Below are 21,669 nucleotides of genomic sequence, written 5' to 3' on the forward strand. Positions count from 1 at the left end.
CAAAGTCCGCGAACACCTGCCCCTTGATCGGTCCTCGAGGCTCGTACTGAATGTCAAACTCTGACAATTCCACCGCCCACTTGACCATCCTGCCTGCTACATTAGGTTTCTTCAGCACGTTTTGGATAGGCAGATCTGTCATCACCACCACTGTGAAGCTGTGGAAGTAATGCCTGAGTCTTCTGGCTGAAAATACCACCGCCAGGGCAGCCTTCTCGAGGGCCTGGTACCTTGTTTCAGGGCCTTGCAGCACCTTACTCACGAAGTACACAGGCCTCTGGGCCTGATCTTGCTTTTGCACCAGGACTTAGCTGACTGCTCTCTCCGTCACAGCGAAGTATAGACGAAGAGGGATGCCTACCTGGGGTTTTCGCAAGACTGGGGGGCTTGCCAGATACTCCTTCAGTTTGATGAAGGCCTCCTCGCACTCCTGTGTCCAAAGGAATCTGCTGTTGCGTTTAAGACACTGGAAGTACGGATGACCTTTCTCCCCTCCAGCGGACATAAACCGGGATAAGGCTGCCAAGCGGCCGGTGAGCTGCTGCACCTCCTTCACCGTCGTCGGGCTCCTCATTGCCACGATTGCTGCGCACTTCTCTGGGTTAGCTTCGATTCCCCGCTCTGTTAAGAGGAAACCCAAAAACTTCCCAGCCTCCACGCCAAAAATACACTTCTCAGGGTTGAGCTTCAGTCTGTACTTGGCGATGGTGGTGAATAGTTCTTCCAGATCAGCTGCATGATGCTTCTTCTCTTGGGACGTAACCACCATGTCATCTACATATGCATGAACGTTCCTTCCCAGCATGGGCGAGAGCACCCTATCCATGAGCCGCTGGTAGGTGGCCCCCGCGTTCTTTAGCCCGAATGGCATGACCTTGTAGCAATAGCAAGACCGTTCCGTCATGAACGCGGTCTTGCACTCATCCATGGGGTGCATCCTGATCTGGTTATACCCTGAAAAAGCATCCAAGAAGCTGAGTAGCTTTCCCCCTGATACGCTATCAACTAGGGCATCTATACTGGGTAAAGGGTAAGAATCTTTGGGGCACGCCTTGTTGAGGTCAGTGAAGTCCACGCACATCCTCCACTTGCCGCTCGCCTTCTGAACTAGTACCACGTTCGCTAGCCACTCGGGGTACTGGATCTCTCTGATATGCCCTGTAGCAAGGAGCTTCTGTGCTTCGTCGTGGATCACCTTTCTCTTTTCCTTGTTGAATTTCCTTCGCCTTTGTCGCACAGGTCGAACCTTAGGATCCATCGACAGACGATGGCAAAGGAAATCGGGGTCGATTCCTGGCATGTCGGACGCTGACCATGCAAAGGCACCCATGTGCTTTTCGATCACACCAGCGATCAGCTTTCGCTCTTCTTCAACGAGGGATCCCCCCAATTTGAACTTTTTCCCCCCGATGTCCACTTCGACCCATCCTTCAGCTGGGTGGGGCCTTCTCTCACTGGCGATGACCGCCCTCGCGATGAGCGATCGCGCCTTCCTCTTCTTCTTCCACCTGAGCTACCTGGGAGCCCCCCACCGTAGCGTTCTCCATCCTCTGAGCACCCTGTGTTTCCCTAACCACTGATCGCTCTTCGCGCACACCTGGTGGGGGTGTCGTGGTGACGTGGCATACGCTTCTCTTCTGCTTTAGGCTGTTCTCATAACAGCGTCTAGCCTCAGCCTGATCCGACTTGATGGTTATTACGGTCCCCTCCATCGACGGCAGCTTCAGCTTCATGTGCCTCGTTGATGGTATTGCTCCCAACCTATTGAGGGTTAGCCTCCCCAACAAAATATTGTAGGCGGAAGGGGCGTTCACCACCAAGTACTTTATCCTTTCAGTGCGGCCTGTCGTTCCATCAGTGAACGTTGTCCTCAGCTCAATATATCCCCGCACCTCTACCTGATCTCTTGCAAAGCCGTAGAGACACCCGGTATACGGCCTCAGTTGATCAGGGGACAACTGCAACTTGTTAAACGTCGGCCAGAACATGACGTCTGCCGAGCTTCCTTGATCTACGAGCACTCTGTGCACTCGTCTTCCTACTGTGATGAGGGAAATGACCACAGGGTCGTTATCGTGCGGGACAACGTCCCGTAGGTCAGCTTTCCTGAAGACAATATCTACTTCAGGGTAATGGCTCTCGTCTACCGAGTCTACCGCCATGACCGATCGAGCGTACCTCCTTCTCTGTGACGCGGTGCATCCCCCGCCAGAGAAGCCTCCTGCGATTGTTTGCACTTCCCCGTGCACAGGGACTTCATGCTGCTGTTCTCCAGCCTGGGATCCCGACGCGCGATCACCCTGCGGCTCGCGCAGGTAATCTGCTAGGAACCCCGACTTCACCAACTCTGCCAGTTGGTGTCCCAACGGCAAACAGGAGTGGAGTGTGTGGCCAAAGGCCTGGTGAAACTCACCATTCATTTTTCTTCCTTCCCAGTACCTTATCTGTCTTCTCCGGTACTTGTAATCTTGCTGCCACAGCAGGGAGCGCGATGAGATCCGCCAATCCCACCATGAAATTGTATCTTGGGGGTGCGTTATTCTCCCTTGCACGCCCCCTGCTCTGATCCTTGCGTGGCGGATAGGGACGAGGTTTTCCCTGCACCTTCTTCCCCTCCTTGGCCTCATGCACCCTTGCTTGCTGCTGCGGCTTCCCTTGCCCTCCACGCGGTCTTGGTGGTGCAGCACTTCCTCTTTTCTCAGAAACCTCTGTTTCTGCCACTATGTGCGCCACCGCGCGTCGTCGGATCTCTGCAAAGGTGCTGGGATGGCTCCTGACGAGGGACTCACTGAAGGGACCAGGCAGCACTCCCTTCTTAAACGCATGCACCAGCATATCCTCATCCTTGCTGGGCAGTCAAACCACTTGTGCTCCAAAGCGGTTGAGATAGTCCTTCAGCGACTCGCCTTGGTACTGTCGTACATCGAACAAATCATATGACACCACTGCGGGTGCTTTGTTGACGATGTACTGCTCAATGAAAAGCTTTGAAAACTGAGGGAAAGACGTGATATGTCCTTCTGGTAAGCTCACGAACCACTCCATGGCGATTCCACTTAGCGTGCTCATGAACATTTTGCAGTACACAGCGTCTGAGCCCCCAGACAACATCATCTGGGTGTGGAACGCCGTCAGATGCGCCTCCGGGTCTTCTACCCCCGTGAACGACGCCTTTACCCCCACCAGGTTGGGAGGCACCATGGTTCCCATGACTTCAGGGGAGAATGGCATGGGGAACGCTCTTGGAGGCGACGGTTGCCTCGACACCCTTTCGTCAACCGCGTGTTCCCTCTGTGCCTGCAATGTCCTCCTCAGCTCTTCATTGTCGCGATTCAGCTCGTCGATCCTACTCTGCGACGTAGCCAACTCCGTCTGCATCCTCTCTTGTTCAACTCTCGACGCTGCGGCGTTATCCTACAGCGTGCGCACCATCTCCAGGACCTGCGCCATCGTCACAGCTCCTTCGTCAGCAGATGGCGCAGGTGATGGTTGTCTGTTTCTTGGCATCTTTCCCTAGCAAAGAACTTGGTAAAACTCTGGTAAGCTTCAAAAACTGTGGTGTATATGGGACCACGATTCACTCGAGCCCCACGGTGGGCGCCAAATGATCCTGCCGGCAACTCGAACGTGGAGGAATCTCTTCCAACCAACAAGGGAGTGGTGCGGGAATAGTCTTGGGGGACCCAACGGCGTACTGATTGAGCAAGCTCTGCGCTTCGCCTTCAAGGCAAGTAACAATCAGGCGGAATACGAAGCCCTGATAGCAGGAATGCTCCTGGCCAAAAAGATGGGCGCGCAAAACCTCCTGGTGAAATGCGATTCCCAGCTGATTACGGGGCAGGTGTCGGGTGAGTTCCAAACGAAGGACCCACAGATGGCGGCGTATCTAAGATACGTCCAACTATTGAAGGGAGCATTTAACGCTCTTGAGCTGATACATGTCCCAAGGGAGCAGAATGCCAGAGCCGACCTACTTGCCAAGCTGGCCAGCTCAGGCAAGGGGGGTAGGCAGAGGACAGTGATCCAAGAGACGCTCAAAGTTCCGCGTAAATTCGTGGAAGATAACAGGGTGGATGTCCTCCAGATCTGTACATCAAGAGAAAGTCCAAGGAATCATCGCTCTCTGACCCAAGATACGCTGAAGATGCCCCGCATCAGCTCGTACGCGGATATGCCTGAAGAAGGAAGGCAAATGCAGGTATGTGTCCTAGCCGAGGGAGACACCTGGATGACGCCATACAAACGGTACCTGGCGGATGGGACTCTCCCAGTGGAGCCGGAAGAGGGTAAGAAGGTCAAAAGAAATGCCGCAAGATATACTCTGGTGGATGGAGTGTTGTTCAGGCATGGGTTCACTCACCCTATCCTAACGTGTGTAAGTGGCGACGAGTGTACCAGGATAATGGCGGAGCTCCACGAAGGAATTTGCGGGAGCCACGTAGGGGGAAGGTCCTTAGCCTCCAAGGTGATACGCGCAGGGTTCTTCTCGCCAACGGTAAAAGAGGACTGCGCGTGACACGCCCAGCGCTGCAGGCAATGCCAAAAGCACGCTGACTGGCACAAGGCGCCGCCAGAAGAACTGCGATCCATATATAGCCCGTGGCCTTTTCATACATGGGAAATCGACATCCTGGGCCCGTTCCCACTGGCGATAAGGCAGATGAAGTATTTGATCGTTGCCATCGAGTACTTCACCAAGTGGATAGAGGCAGAGCCCGTAGCACAGATTACTGCGCACAAGGTACAACACTTTGTGTGGAAGAACATTGCGTGCCGCTTTGGCGTACCTAGGCGTTTGATATCCGATAACGGGACCCAGTTTGCCAATCAGCAGTTGAGAAATCTGTGCGCTGAGATAGGTATCAAGCAAGTGTTCGCGTCAGTCGAACACCCCCAGACCAACGGGTAAGTGGAGTCAGCAAACAGAGTTTTGCTGAGGGGGTTAAAGAGAAGGTTAGAGAAGGCCAAAGGGGCGTGGGCGGAGGAAGTTCCAAGGATCGTATGGGCATACCACACCACGCCCCAATCTTCTACCATGGAGACGCCTTTCAGTTTGGTGTACGGGTCGGACGCGATGATCCCGGTAGAAATACATGAAAGCTCACCACGTTTTCAAAACTTTGTGGTGGAGGAATCCAACGAAGAAAGACGGGTAAACCTGGATCTACTAGACGAAGCCAGGGAAGAAGCCAGAATAAAAGCTGAAGCGATGAAGAGAAGAGTAGAGCGGCAATATAGCTCTAAGATAAAGCCGCGACAGTTTCAGATTGGCGACCTAGTTATGAGGAAAGCCCACCCATACGAGCTGGAGAATAAGCTGTCTCCCAAGTGGACCGGACCCTTCAGGGTTACCGAGGCTAAGGGCAACGGTTCATACAGCCTAGAGACCTTTGAAGGAGGTCCCATCCCGCGCAGTTGGAATGCAGCCAACCTGAAGTTTTATTTTAGTTGACTTATGTAAAGCAGCTATGTAACAGTCTTGTTAAAGGGGACGCTCTTTTTCCCTTTCCTGGGGTTTTTAATGAGGTCACCCAAATAAAAGAAAAAAACAAGTTTGAGAAAAAACCGTGCCTTGGTTCTCAGTCTTTATCTTTCTCCGTTTGAAGTAGCGTGAGGCGTCGCTAGTAAAAGCGGGGTCGCCAAGGAAGAAGGCGTCGCCAAGAAAGAAGGCGCCGCCAAGAAAGAAGGCGCCGCCAAGAAAGAAGGCGTCGCCAAGAAAGAAGGCGTCGCCAAGAAAGATGGCGTTGTCAAGAAAGAGGGCGTCGCCAACAAGAAAGGCGTCGCCAAGAAGAAAGGTGTCGCCTTAGTGCAGGCGCCGCTAAGAAACATGACGGAGGAAAAGCGCACAATATATGAGACGTATGCAAAGTAAAGCGGCGTTACAAAAACCAAGTATGGTATAGTAAAGTTGATGTTACAAGCAGTGTTCGATACAAATGGGAGTAATGCGAATAAGGCAAACATTACAACTCATACAAAAACACAAACGAACAACTTTTCAGTGGCCATCGGTGTCAGCACGGGAAGAAGACGAAGCCCCGCTATCAGTCTGCAGAGCTCGGGTAAGTCGCGTCCTCCGCTCTTGGTTTATTTTCGAACCTGCGCCAAGGAAGATGAACGTGTCAGAGACACCATGAAGCAAAACACACCCAGATAGAGAACGATAAAGACGGAAGTTTCTAGGGCAGTGACTCATACCTATATACTTCTTGAGAGTTCCAGCGTTGAACTCTGATCCTGCCGGCAACTCGAACGTGGAGGAATCGCTTTGTAGCACTCTCTGTCCCGTCTACGCGACTGCGTTCTCTGCAAAATCACCCTCAGAACCTTCTGTTGAATCTCCAAATGTGACCTGCAAAACACACAGACGGCGCCTCTAGCGGCCGTTTGCACTCCGACGATCAAGTTAGACCACAGAACCACCAAATGAGAAAACTAGCAGTGTGTGTGAAAAACTCTTGCTCTCTATTTTTCGTATCCCCCTCATTCTCTCCCTGATTCTCTTTTATGTCTCTCTCTCTGCTTCTGGGCCTAACAGAATTCTGTTATGCTTTTCTGGCATGTGTCAGAACCCTGTTATGCTTTTCTGAGACAATGTACCTCCAGAATCAGTAGAGTGTGGGTGTCTGTGCGTGTCCGCGCGTCTCTGCGCTTGGCTGCGCTTGTCTGTACCTTTAGCGGTACGGAGTGCACCTTTATCTGGACCGCACCCCTCTCAGATGATGACACGTGGAGGCATGCGACTCACATCTAACCACACACGTGTCACTTACTGTAAGGGCTCTAGCGCTTCTCTTTGTGTGCTAAGTTATTCCCTTGCGGAGTAACTTAGCATATTTCTTTCATCTGGGCAAATCGCATACTCTCAGGAGAACGCCAGGTGTGGCCGGTCTAGGCACACTCACCAAGCGTTGCTCTCTGCGTAGACGACTTACCCTTCACGCACGTAATGGGTTGAGGGAGTCACCAATCACTGATCGGTTTACTAGCTCCCTCAGGCCACTCTCGTGCACGATTCCCTGAGATGTGCTCATGCGAGGTCCATGTGTAACGCTCTCGCTGGGAACCTCAGTCCTAGTTTAACTGCGTGTAACACGAGATCCCGATGACAATGCACCCGATGACTGATCAGTGCTCTATTTGCTTCTCGCGTTCTGCCCCCAGGCGTTAGTCTGGGAACTGGTCTGTTGATGGCCACTTGGCTATTGACCACCGATCACCGTTCTGGGTGATCTGTCCCCTGACCTCTCTGCCGCCTGATCTGTTGGTGGTCACTTGATTACTGACCCCCGATCACCGCTCTTGGCGATCGCCTCCCTGATCTCTCTGTCACCTGGTCCACGTGTCACCCTGGGAGTGGTCCACGTGGTTCTCTGCTGCTTACGTCATCGACTATCGATGACCGATCGGATCAAACTCCAAACTGATCAAGGTGGCGGAGTTAAAACCTCCCGCCTCAGCGAGAATCCGGCAAACCACCTGGTCATTCGGGGCGAGCTTCTTGAAGGGTTTGGATTTGAGGGCCCTCGTCTCCCTCACCCAGTACAGTGGAAAACCATCCAGGGCGGAAGGAACGAGATCAGAGCAGCAGACCTTGAAGAACCGGCCTTTCCACCCAGTAAATGAGTTTTGGAAGGGGGTCAGGAGAACTCTGCCAGGAACGTTACTGAGAGTTACCCAGAGGTTGTTCCTTTGCCTCTTCACCTCAAAGAAGTGAAGAAAGATGTCAACTGAGGGTGCACAACCCAGAAACCCGAAAAGGATGTCAAAGGCCTTGACAAAAGCCAGCTGTTGGGATATAACTGGGCCGGAGCGGCATTGATCTCCGTCAGCAGTTCCTTCTCAAACCTGGAGAAGGGCAGGCGCAAGCCGATGGTTTTGAAAACCACCTGATAGAAGTAAAAGAAGGGGACCCCGTCGTTGGCCCGTTCGTCTCCACATACCGGCTCCCCTAGAGTGCAAGGGAGCACAGCAATGTCGTCGTCGTACCTCCTCGCGAAGGCACGGTGATTATAGGAGCATGAATCCCCTTTGTGTTCCCTTATGGCCCCTGGTGGAGAGTAAGCATGAGCATTCGTCAAGAAGCTCGCTCGAAGCCCAAGTATACAGGTCCTTGGGGTTGACCCTGGGGGGAGTAGCACGAGAAGACATTCTTGAACAGAATCAGGGAGGTTTGAAGTTTTGGCAAGGGTAAAACGCTGGTGGGAACGAACACTGGAGAAACTCTTCGCGAGAAGAGAAAGGGTGCAAGTAGGTTACGAAAAGCGCATAAATGATGAGGACGGTTTCAAAGTTTTGAAGAATTAAATATTGCGGTTAGAGCGCCAAACGACGCAAATGGAAGTATTGCAGTTATAGCGCTAAGCGACGCGAATGGATGCACCGCACGATCGAGCCACGTGGCAGAGGATGGAAGGATGGCCCTGGCACCACTGGTTAAACTCAGAAAAAGTCGTATCGACAGAATGCCCAAGGGTACGATGCGTCGTCGAGAGTGGGTCAGGGGCACAGTAGGAGTCAGGATAAAGTTGAGTGATTGAACGTCCCATCAGCCATGCAAGAAGCGCCACGTGGATGGCACAGGCGAAACCTTGAGCTCTTCGCTATCCTCATGCGTCGACCAGGGCCAAGGTCAAATTCAATGCCAAGGTAAAGATAACGCCCAAGGCGACGCCAGCATGAGACGCCCGAAGCGTCGCCAGGAAAGGCGCAAAAGGCGACGCCGGCATGAGACGTTGCCGGCGTCGCCAACCCAAGTATCAGCAGTGCCGCCTCCCCGATACCCACAGGTAGGAAAGACTGTGGAGGGAGACGAAATCGAAGATGTCAAAGCTAGTTTAATGGCGTCGCCTCCCCGATACCCACAGGTAGGAAAGACTGTCGAGGGAGACGAGATCACCAAACGCCAGCGAATCACTGGCAGGGTTGTTCCCCAATACCTATGGGAAGGAAAGACCATGGAGGGAACGACCCCCCCCCAAGAGCACTCGGCGTTTTTAGACACCCGGGGACGATACGGTGCTGCTGTAGCAGGCCTCTCCTTAGGCGTGGGCGTCGGGCACTAAGAATCAAGGGACGGATCGCTTTGGTGTTAGAGACACCCCGTGGACGATACGGCCCCATTAGGCAAGCCTCTCCATGGGCGTGGGCATCGACGCGCGACCTTCCCCGGGCATACAAGGCCGCCCAACGCAGTGAAAGATACGGGTATAGTACAGGAAAAACAACCAAAGCACGTGAAGGCAAAGAACGAAAGTAAAATCACACAGGCGGAATTCCATATCGCAATGGCACGAAAGTAATCATGCAGAAACCCAAAGTTGTAACGAAAGTGCAGACAATTCAAAGAATTACAAGTTTATCAAAGAAGGTTAAAACAAGTGTAAAGGAATAAGGTGATGGTCGAGGGTGGCGGTTCAACCGTCCAGTTCCAGGGGCACGACCTTTCCATCAACAATGTGGTGAGTGGAACCGCAGTTGGAAATGTCGATCCCCGGATTCGTGCAGACAGCTTGGGCCAGAGCCTCATGGAATCCCTCCTCGAAAGTGCCCGCCATGTCCTGGATGAGGGTCTTTTTGTCCTTCTCTAGCTCCTCAATGGTGGCATCCCCATAAGCTACCTGCTTCTCCAAAGCCTCCTTCTCCACACGGAGTCGGCTGACCTCGACTTGCAGTTTGTCGTAGTCAACCTGGAGAAGGCCCTTAGCTTTGGCCTGGGTAGCCATTTCCCCTTCCATCCGCTCCCTTTCGTCAGCTTGCTCACAGCAGCGGGCCTTCAAGTCCTTTTGAACTTCTTCGTAAGCTTCGACTATGTCTTGAAGGCTCGTTACATGAACTTGGAGGGCGACTTCCCGAGCGTAGAAGTCGGCCTGGAGCTCCACCGCCTCTGCTAGTTGTTCTTCTGCCTCTGCTTTGGTCTCTTGCGCCTGCTTCAGGGTGGTTTAGTAAGCTTCATTTTGGCGTCCCAGAATCTTCTTTTCCTCCTCCAGGGCAGCTACCCTTGTTTCCAAGGCCTGGAGGGTTTGAGTTTGCAGAACAGCGTTTCTGGCCTGGGCGCGCCATTCAAGGGCCACCGCCAAGAAGGCCCCCAAGTAGAAAGGCATGCCCTCCTTCCTGTCGGAGCCCTCTGGCATTGTTCCACCACTGAAGCCCCTCATCAGATGCATGATTGGAGGAGGGATGGCGATAAAATCGGGGGCGGCAGCGACGGGGGCAAGCGAAGCAGAGACCTCTGCCGGTGGCGGAGGTGGAGCAGACTCGGCGCCTTCGCCTATATCCTCTTGGACGGTTGTGGGGGGAAGGGAAGTAGCGCTGGGAGGGTTGTCCCTGAAAGAATCCTCTCCCTGGGGCGACGTCGCCGGTAGGAGGGGAACCCTTGCAGATTTCCTCCTCTTGAAGGGCGTCACGCCATCCGAGTCCTCATCATCGGATATGATCTCCAAGACCCGTTTCCCTTTGTCGAGGGGGGTTGGGGCCGGCGATGAGGCCACAGCCAGAGGAACGGCGGCAATGGGCAGAGGAGAGCCGGGAGTCTGAAGCGCCTCAGGGCTATGTGGGGACGGTGAAGATGAGCCTAGTGGAGCTTCAGTAGGGGTCGGTGGTGGCAGAGGCATGGTTGATGGGGGGTTCGGGTCAGCAGCAGGGGCGGAAGAGGCGCCCGCTTTGGCAGCACGAGCGTCCTTTATCGCCTTCACCAGCATCATCCTTTTGGAGGCGCCCATCACCGATCCTACATTCAGATGAACCAAGCAACAGAAGTCAAAGCCAAAACAATTATGCAAAATCACAAAACGCGTAGAAACGAGAGACGCGAATCACATGGTACAATGGAAAACAGGTGGAAGAGGCCAGAGGAAAAAACATCTGGTAGCAAGGCACAGATAACAAAAGATGGTAAGGGGAGGGTCTCCCTACCAAAATATGTGGTCAAGGCGTGAGCGTTGTATTCGCTCGCGATAAGCTTCAATGTATCGAAGACGATCCCCAGGCCAGCCAAGGCCTTGCATACCTCCCTATCAGCAGGGGATAGCTCATCCAAGGCTTTGGCCCTGAGCAGCTTAGGGTGCTCCGTCCAGTACAGGGGAAAGCCGTCTAAGGCTGTGTGGTCGTGCTTGGCGCTGCACACCCTGAAGAACTTTCCTTTCCAGTTTTTATAGGAGTTCTGGAAGAGGGAGAGGATGATCCTGCCCGCGATCCCGAAGAAGCTTACCCAAAAGCTTTTCCCCTGTTTCTTCACTTCGAAGAAATGCAAGAAAACATCCACGGAAGGAAGGATGCCCAGGTGCCCGCAGGGAATTTGAAAACCCCTTACAAATGCCCAGTTGTTGGGATGGAGCTAGGCGGGGGCTGTGTTAATCTCGGTGAGGAGTTCCCTCTCAAAGGGGGTGAATGGGAGGCGCACCCCGACGTGTTTAAACACCGTCTGGTACATGAAGAAGAAGGGACTACCCTTTCTAGGTCTGTCATCCACACACACAGGTTCCCCCGGTCGGCCGGGACGAACGGAGATGTGCGCGTCATGTGTGCGCCAGAAAGCATTAAAGTTATACAAGTGGGGATCCCCACGATGATTCTCCAGGTCCTGAAAGGATGTCAGGCTGGTGCACTCGTTCAAAAGCTCGTCGGGGGCCCATGTATAGAAGGCTTTATAATTGGACTTGGGGGTCTTGGGGGGAGAACCAGACTGGGAGTTCGGGCGAGTCATGGTGTGAATAAATAGCTGGAGAAAGAAGAAGGAAAAAGGTTTTTAACAATGTGATGCCAAGACAGAAAAGGGGGTAAAACCCCAGGAAATATCACCCACACGAGAAAACCCAGAGAGAAGGTGAAGGGAACAGAGAAGAAAGGAGAAGCGGAAGAACACAGTAATGCATAAACGTAAACAGTCCCAGGCAGTTCAATAAACTATGCAATGCGATGAAGGAGAGGAGTCGGGATGTGCAAAAATCATACCTTTGTTGTTGTAGTAAGGGAGGAAGGAGAGCACGAAGGAAAGAGCAGGAGTTGCAGGGAAAGGGTTTGAAGACGGTGAACAGTGCGGAGATGTAAAGAGAATGGATGTAACAGTGGTGTGAGCGCGGGGTCTGGGGTAACTTGAACGTTACATTTGCAACCCAAGAGGCGCTAATCAAGAGTCGTGAGATCGTGCCGCGTGTCCAAGGATTAAGCGCCCAAGGGGAGCGCAAGAGACCCTAGAGGCTGGCCATGTGATGAGCCACGTGGCGCACGATTAGGCGTAGCCCCAAAAGGTGTTATTTTCCCCGCTTCAGAGGATGTCCAATCAGCCATTAAGACCACCCCTATGGTTCAGAGAGTGTCACGTCAATAATTCGAGAATTGTTGAGTCAGCAGGGAATGACACGTCATCAGGGTGGCACGTGGACGGCGTGGGCGAGGCCTTAGTCTTTGCGCTGAAGACAAGTCTTCGGCTTAAGACTGGGGGGCTTGTGTACCGTCCCGTATCCGGGCGTTGACAAAGTCAAGGTCAAAGTCAACGCAAGGAGTCAAAGTCAACACAAGGCGTCGCCTAGGTGAAGAGACGCCAAGTACCAGCGCCGCCAAGAGGAAGCGTCGCCAAGGCGAGGCGTCGCCTAGGTGGAGGCATCGCCCAACCAGGGCGTCGCCAAGATCAAATATCATTAAGTCAAGGTAGTCACAGCGCGGTTCCCCGATACCCATGGGTAGGAAAGACCATGGAGGGAGGGACGCCGTGGGAAGGCCTCAGGTCCCGATAATCCGGGGTAGTGATAAAGAGAAGGAAAAGGTGGCTTCAAGGCCATAGCGATAGCACCAGTGTAGGGCAGCCTGACTGGTGAAGTACCCCTGCCGCCCCAGAGACGCCTTTGGGACAGATACGACTCAAGGGGAGGGTCACGCCCAGGGTAGCCAGGCGCAGGGTACGAGAGGAAGGCAGATACGCTCTCAAAGTGAGTGACTAGATGATTGGGGGCATGAGTTGGCACCCAAAAAGTCACCCCTTGCGCAGTAACACTCCCAAGCAAGAGGACTCACACGTAGAAACGTCCCCAGATGGGGTCATGGCGCTGTGAGGTCCTCCACGTGTACGACAGCCAGGTCAGAATAGAAACACCACTTCGTTAGGTACCAGGTAATTAAAGTCATTTAATACAGTTTCTGTTCCGAGCGTTTAAGGTACTATAAAGGCTCCCAAGCGTTTCAACGTCTTAAATGCGCTACGTTTCTAATTAGACGCGTTAATTGAGTGCGTTACGTTTTATGATTAAAAGCGCTTTAAGGTGCTTTAAATGCTTGGGTAGTTTAAAAAGCGCTGACGATGTTGGGAACGGGGTTCAAACTTTTGGCTAATTTTCCAGAAACACTCTAGTTGCTTGCTCGAGCCTTGAGGTTACGCACAAGGGACTAGGGAAGGATTTTGGCCAGAACGAGAAAATATACACTAGACACAGTTTCCTTTTTACCACCTTCAGAGTGTCATACGCAGTGCTGCGATACGGAGGTGCATAGTTTTTGGTGTTTCTTGCTGGCTGACTTGAGCGTCGGAGTGCAAACGGCCGCTAGGGCGCCCTTTTTCCTTTCTTTGCTGGAATCCACAGGTAACCCGTAGGAAGGAGTCCCTAGCTGACGGTTGAGGTCGCGCACGAAGACGTCCCAAGTCAATCGGACGGAACATTAATGGTTCATTTTGCCTTTTTTAATTCATCAAGAGCAGAAGCTTTGCAAGAATAATGCTGTTTGGAAGAACCACTGCTGGAATATGAAGCCATTTATAAAAGAAAATAACAAACAAAACAGCAAACAAAGTTAAGAAAACAAGGTTAGCAAAAATAAAGTGGAACCAAACTGCCGAAGTGAAGTGTCACTTAAATCACTCCAAAGAAAGAATGGTCCCTTTACCAAGCTGATCTTGAGGCCTTGAGTAACCTCAAATGAAATATGTCAAAGCAAAAGCACACAATCTTCAAAGCACTTCACCACAAAACCAATGAATAATGAAAGACAAGCAAGAAAAGGTATAAGAAATAAAAGGCTATAACAAAAGGAATACTAGATGTATGACAAACTCAAAGAGTAATGAATAAAAGACAAGCAAGAAAATAAGGTACTCAATGAAAAAGAAGGCACACAAAAGATACCTAAAGAAAAGCACCAGAGTAGATGAAGAAAACAAAAACAGAGCTACTGGAAAATATTGTTATGCAAACTGTGCTTGATGTTCACTGATTTAACTGGAATGATATAAAGAGAACTTGATTATGATGTTATCTCAACAATTGCACTGGAATTACTCAAAAACAGTAAGCCAATTAATTGATATAAATTTTCTAAAATTGCTGCCAGATTACCGTATTTTTTTCGGCAGAATTGCACACTTTTTGTTTTTGATTTATCATTTTTTTTGTACTTGGAATTTTGAACTACTTCTTTTTTCTACTGTTTTATAACACTTTGAAGAACTCAAATCCAGAATTTCATAAATTTTCAGTGAGTAAATCAATTGCAATAAATCAAAACAGTAAGCACGTTTTTAGAAAAACAGAGGAATCCTAACAAGAATGAAAAACAGAATTAAGAACGAGCAAAGACATAATGGAAATGATGTATAAGAACTTGTATAGATCTAAAATACAAGTATGAACTCAAAACTAAAATAGAAAATGCACAAAGGATCAAGATACAAATTCAGAAAACTGTATTACACCAAAGCAGGAAACAAAAAATTCAATAAAAGTACTACAAGAAGTGATGACATTCTTGGAAAAACATGACTATGACAAAACTTGTATGGATTCAAAAAGGAAAAGACACAAACACTTGAAAGGCACAAATAAGAAAACAGCAATAAAACTCAAATTAAGCCTAAAAACAGAAAGATAAACAACAAGAAATATAGAGCTCTTGAATTAAAAGTGCAACACAACTCAAAATTAAACAAGAACAAACCTAAACTCTAGATACCACATGATATGATTCCACTAGCCAAATAGAGATGATTCTTTGACATTCTATGGAATCAACTTGAGTTGGAGAAAGAATAGGCACTTTTAATAGAATTGGATTAATGTTCTATGTTTCAAGAACTCATTAAAACTTGCACCAAACACCAAACTCACATGGAAGATCCATCTATTGCCAATTGAACCGATTAAAATGTGTATAAGAGCAAATGAACTTAATAGAAAGCTCCAAATACAGAAATGAACCGAACAAATCAAGCTAGAACAGAAAAGAACCGAACATAAAGTGGAAAGGAAGCACAACACCGAATAGAAAGAAGCTTAAGACATGTTTAACATTTCGTAAAGCATGGAAAATGAAATGGAAGATGAAGGAGAGAAGAACTTATGGAGATGAAGAGCTTGACTAGTGATCACGCCACTTGGAGTGTGAAGGATCCAAGATAAGTGAGCAAATGCCGCCACTTGAGAGAGCCAAGGCACCCAAGATAAGACAAGGTAGAGGAGAAGACAAAGTTCTCACACAATTTTCTCTCAATTTGAGTAGAGTTTTTCTATAACAATTTCCAATCTGCATTTTACAAGAGCCCACACCTCTATTTATAGTGTGAGGGTGCTGGAAAATAGGTGGGAAAATTCAAATAAAACTTATTTGAAATTCCCACAAAAAACAAGTCACATGGGAGGTGTGACCTTTTTCTACTATGACACCTCCTAAAAACTACACCTACACCTACTCTCCTAAGTCACATGGATAATGTGACTTTATTTTACATTTTCACACTTCTTTATTTAATATCCACACCTCCTACAACTATACAAGAGTAATTCAAATGATGCTATTTTATTTAATGCTTGGCCTTGCCCCTCATGGGATGGACTTGGGCTTTTTGGGCTTTGGCCTTCTTGGGCTTGGGCTTGGGCCTCATCTTTATTTTATGTCTTCTTTTAATTTTGAGAAGACTAGAAGGAAGAACTTCAAATGTGAAGGCGAATGTCCTCTTCCTTCATTAATAAAAGCCTCATTTATTTCATTCTCATCAGCATCAGTGCAGAAAAACAACCGGTTGATTCGCAGAAAAACAACCGGTTGAAATTCTACAACAGAGTGAGTTGCCCAAAGAATAGAGGATTCCTAGAGATCTGTCAGTGGAAAACATCATAGGGCAGATAAAGGAAGGTGTCTCAAGACGTACACTACAAAAAAAAGTGTAAATTGTGGCGGTTATTTTCGTATATTGTGGCGGTTATAACCGCCACAATATACGCTTGTGGCGGTTTCCCAAACCGCCATAGAACTGGCCGCCACAAAGTTTAATGTGGCGGTTTTACGCTACCCGCCGCAACACCCGCCACTTTCAACATAGTGTAAGTAGTGGCGGTTTTTATATGTAAGTAGTGTCAGTTATAACTGTCGCAATTTACATTCATTGAAAAAGATTTTGACACCATAATATACGTAAATAGTGTCAGTTATAATTGTCGCAATTTACATTCATTGAATAAGATTTTGGCGCCATAATATACGTAAAGAGTAGCGTTTTTAACTAACGTAATTTTAATTCTGAATAAATAAAATTTAACCACGACTTTTTTATAATCTTTTTTATAATCTGTTTTATACAATTATGAAATTTAACCACCACTTTTTCATAATAAAATAAAATAATGTATAAAGTTATAATCATCCATTCATTTCATTGAAAATTAAAACACACATAGTAATGTTCAAAAGTTTATATGTAATTGAAAATTAAAATACACATAATAATGTTCAAAAGTTTATATGTAATTGAAAATTAAAACACATAAAAATTTCATACATCCCTAATCAAGTTTAAAATTAAAACATACATCCCTAATTAGTTTTGCTTCCAGCACTTGATCATATTACTTGATTAGGTGATGGAACACCACTTCCATAATTTGATGCCTGAAATAAATAATTTTAAGTTAATGAATTTGTATGTTTATAATTATAAAATAAAAGACACCAATAAATATTTAAATATATTAATACCTCATTGGTGGATGCATGAACCAAATTAGCTGCCCTTGCAGCAAAATGTTCTGGAATATCTTTTCTTGAAGCAATATATGCAAGCAAAGTGTTAAACATATACTTGGATTTGTCAACATTAGTTCATCAATTTTTTCCTGGATAAAATTGAAAATAATCAAAAGAACAACATATACTTGTTAGAATATATTATGCAAGTAATCCAGTATATCATCATGATCAATACATCATCATCAAAGTAGTCCAATATATTTCTATGATCAATACATCATCATCAAAGGAGTCCAATATATTTCTATGATCAATATATCATCATCAAAGCAATCCAATATATCATCATGATCAATACATCGTCATCAAAGCAGTCCAATATATTTCTATGATCAATACATCATCATTAAAGCAGTCCAGTATATCATCATGATCAATACATCATCATCAAAGCAGTCCAATATATTTCTATGATCAATACATCATCATCAAAGCAGTCCAATATATTTCTATGATCAATACATCATCATCAAAGCAGTCCAAACACTTACCCCAATTTCCAGCGCCTCATCATTCACATATGTGCCATTTTTCCTCTTATGTGTGATCTTCCACATTTCAGCTCGTCCAATATTTTTACCAATCTCAATTTTCTATATGTTCAACAATAATAATATAAGTATAATGTGGCAGAAATTGTAATATATTAAAATAGAGAGTACAATATAAGTAAACAAATACCAAATTATTTCTTCTTCTTGACAAAGACATAACATGACCATTGTGAGGAATAATTTGTCTCTTCCTTATATCTCTATTTCTATTACACATGTTTTACAAAGTGAAAATGAAATCAGTTTTGTGTAAACTTAAAGTAAGCTTATTAATAATAAAAAAAACAGAGTTTACCATACCACTGTAGAAGGCCTCAAACGATAATCAACAAAAACAACCCATTGTTCCATGTTTAATCCAGCAGCAGATAATTATAATTAGAAGGAATGTAATTTTTTTAAGATCGAAAACATTTTCTGACACATCTAAAGTCCAAAACTAAAAATACATTCTTAAAAAGAAAAAGGACTAGAATGTGGAAGCTCAATCAAGAGTGAAAAGGGTCAAAGGGCAAAATTCTCGCATAGTTTATTGTAGTTCATGAATGTAACAGTAAAACATATTTTAATTTTCTACAGCTATTTATGAAAGGTAGAATTAAGTCACTTTAAATGAAAATGAAAACAAAAATAGAGAGCGACTTTTGGTGAATTATATGAATTGTATTAAGCAATATTCAAAATACATTAAATTATAAAATTTGATATTCAAACGTACCCTTTTGGTGCTGCCTAGCAATTCTCGCCCTTGCTATGACTCTAAGTTATCCAAACTTCTCTTTTCACTTTTATTGTTCATCACTTTGTGGGGTCCAACCTCTGCAATAAGTCTGTTATATATAAAATCAAAGCCTTTTTTCTTTGCTGCAAACATGTAGTTACTAACATTTTAAAATTTTAATAATTAAATATTAATTTATAAATTATTTATAAATTTTTATTAATAATAAAAATTATTTTAAATAAGTTTATAAAATGATTTCTAAATTAATTAATATAATAACTAATTATTTTTATCTTTATTTAATGATTTTTTTAGTGAAACCCTTGCATGCATGGCTAGAATTCCTTCTTCATTTATTGGTAATTCATGAACACCCTTCCAAATGATTAAACTAGAAGCCAAGACTCTTTAACGTAATAACTGGTCATACTTACCTAAAATGAAAATTGCAGAATCAATAAAAAAAAGCTTGAAAAATCCACCAGATCAATTCAAATCAAACCCATCATTAACCCAAACCACCCATTTTTTGTTTCTGTCAATTTCACTAGAGGAATACAAAACAAAAGTGGTGGGATGGGTATATAAACATCATAGGAATGAGTGAGGGATAAGGGAGATAATTAAATAAAGTAGAAGTATACTATTGACCAAGATGCAAGGTCACACTGCAGAAAAGGAAACTAAAACTCACTCTACCATGCCACCGCTCTCTCAAATCCCACCTTCTTTTCTTCACCCTTCAACCATTGCTGAAAACACTGCTAGCACCACCTCCAGAAAGCAAGAGTAGGGATATGATTTTTTTGGAATTTTCAAATGATGATACTATTAATTGAAAGACCTCCTGCAAGAAAAATTCATCGATATGATTCAATTGATTTACTGATTTTTTTTCTGTAAAGACCATGATAATAGTCAAGTGCATTCATAAACTGTGGTAAAAAAATTATGCACACCTTCATTTGATCATCATCATAAGGAGCTTCAGGTGCAGTAATTCTTGTTATTTCACTGAAGCAAGAGGCAACTACAACTTTGACATCCTTATCTGAGTGCCTTAAAAGTTGGTCAGCAATCAATGCTTTCAATGATGGAGAGAGTGCATTTTGCATAGAATCTGTCGGTGACTGTTCAACCCTTGATATACAACTTTCTACTTGCTGTCGTGTAAAGGAAAATACAATATATAAAGTAAAATAACTTTAATACTTTGACTAGCCATTTAGTTAGGACTATTTTCTTATAATCACATATCTTTTATGAGAAAGGAAATTTTCCTCTTCACCTCACTTCAAAGTTCAAACTCATGCTGTACTTTATGGTTTTTATATGATAAAACTACAAAATCAATTTTTCCTTGAATTGCCTAGATTCAGAGACATTATTTATATCAGAATAATTCTTCATCACTAAGCTAAAGAGTATATAGATTACACATTAAACAATGCCGCTCTTTCACACTGCTATAATTTACAATAGATGCTAAATAACTAAAAAAAATACAAACCCAATGCAACACCAACAAAGCAGAGAGGGCAACCAAAGTATGTAAGAACATGGAACAGAAGTCTCAAATCCAACACCTGACTATTTGAGATTTATGTAAGATCAGCTATGATATAAAGTGTTTAGTAATTAGCATAAAAAAAAACATAAGGCAAAGACAGCTAGGGAACACAACCAGATGTGTATATGAAGAGTCTCTAAATTAAGAATATAGTATATTGGTCACTAACAAAAACTAGTGACAGAGGATTATTGCTAATTTTATATTTGTAAACAACCCCTGTTGTACCATAGAAATATTAGACCATGTATTGCAATATAATTTACTTCCTTTGTAAATATATTCACAAAACCCAGGATTGTGAAACCAATATATGAAAAATATGCCACAACTATAGTATAGTTTTAACCATGAATTCAACAGATATTGCTAATATGCTATTAAATTTTCCAGAGCAATAAAATATATTCAACTTATAAGTGAACAGGGATGTATCCAATGAATTCCAGCGAAAATCTGAAGGGATAATTAGTTCTTTTTTAATATTTTGATATTCCTTTCTTCAATCTCACATAAGAAATCCCTCCACAGTTGCAACTCCTCTGCCAACACCACTACAACCAAGCTCGACATTCTCAGACATGGAACCACTGTTGCCAGTTGCCACCTCTCCAAACCCTCAATTACTACACTCACCAGCGAACCAGTTTTCACCTCACTTCACACTAACACAGTAAATTTATCACAGTAGCAAAGCCATACACAATATTTGCTTCACAAATTAAGAACAACAAATTAAGAACAACGATAGATTACACACGGTTTTGAACAATAGATTTTGAAGATAGAGTTTAGGGCGCGCGAGCACAAACCTGAACAAACGATTGATTGTGTTGAATCCTTGCACGGAGGTGGTGATGGCGGACCCGAGAGTGAGCTTTAGTTTCGTGAAGAACAGGGGGTTTTGTGAGAAGACATAGACATTAGGGTTTCGTGTGGAGTAGCCATATGGAAGAGGCGTTAGGGTTTCGTGTGAAGCAGAGAGAAAGAGAAGAGGCATTAGGGTGTGGAGCAAGAAAGGAAGAGCGTTAGGGTGTGGAGCAAGAAAGGAAGAGCGTTAGGGTGTGGAGCGGAGAGAGGAAAGAGGTGTTAGGGTTTGGTTTCCAAACTAAGTAAATTTTCAAAAAAAAATTATTTTCCAATGTAAAGTAAGTTTTAAGAAAAAAATAATAATTTCTGAAAGCAAGTTTAAAAAAAAATGAATAATGAGAAAGGGTGTATGGAGGGAAAAAACTGGGGAACTTTAGGGTAATTGCGACAGTTAAAAATGTCATATTATACTGAAATGACGTATTATACAAAGATAATTGTGGCGGTTAATCTAATGACGTATTATACTGAAATTTGTGGCGGTTATTAATAACTGCCATAATAAAACCGTCATTTTTTACACTATTTTTTGTAGTGGTAGCTCCATCTCAAATTTCTCTAGGCACATTGCTTCTGTCTCTCAAATTGAACCAAAGTCAATTGATGAAGCTCTCCAAGATGAAAAGTGGGTTGAAGCTATGCATGAAGAGTTGAATCAATTTCAAGGAATGAGGTATGGTTTCTTGTCCCTAAAACAGATGAGATGAACATCATAGGTTTGAAATGGGTATTCAGAAACAAGTTGGATGAAGATGGTGTGATCACAAGGAACAAAGCAAGGCTAGTTGCCAAAGGCTACAATCAAGAGGATGGCATTGATTATGGTGAAACCTTTGCTCTTGTTGCTAGATTGGAGGTTGTGAGGTTGTTGCTGGCCTTTGCATGTATGAGTGGTTTTAAACTCTTCCAAATGGATGTCAAGAGTGCTTTCTTGAATGGCTACA

General features: G+C 45.5%; 1 protein-coding gene across 7 annotated transcripts; it reads right to left on the reverse strand.

Moving 5' to 3' along the window:
- Nucleotides 1-16,609: 16,609 nt before the first annotated feature.
- LOC137837517 (uncharacterized) lies at nt 16,610-20,981 on the reverse strand. Of its 7 annotated transcripts, none has more exons than XM_068646529.1 (8): nt 20,668-20,981; nt 19,245-19,448; nt 19,011-19,132; nt 18,280-18,380; nt 17,689-17,781; nt 17,499-17,600; nt 16,957-17,093; nt 16,610-16,869 (listed from the first exon to the last, which is right to left on the reverse strand). In XM_068646529.1, exons 5-8 carry the CDS (start codon nt 17,776-17,778, stop codon nt 16,827-16,829), a joined length of 372 nt encoding a protein of 123 aa, XP_068502630.1. In that variant the 5' UTR covers nt 17,779-17,781; nt 18,280-18,380; nt 19,011-19,132; nt 19,245-19,448; nt 20,668-20,981; the 3' UTR covers nt 16,610-16,826. The 7 variants fall into 7 exon arrangements, 6 of the variants coding, with proteins under 6 accessions (XP_068502630.1, XP_068502629.1, XP_068502627.1 ...); XM_068646528.1 differs by having other exon boundaries at nt 18,280-18,391; XM_068646526.1 differs by having other exon boundaries at nt 18,980-19,132.
- Nucleotides 20,982-21,669: the final 688 nt, after the last annotated feature.

The sequence above is a fragment of the Phaseolus vulgaris genome, chromosome 4 (genome assembly GCF_000499845.2).
Source record: "Phaseolus vulgaris cultivar G19833 chromosome 4, P. vulgaris v2.0, whole genome shotgun sequence".
NCBI lineage: Eukaryota > Viridiplantae > Streptophyta > Magnoliopsida > Fabales > Fabaceae > Phaseolus > Phaseolus vulgaris.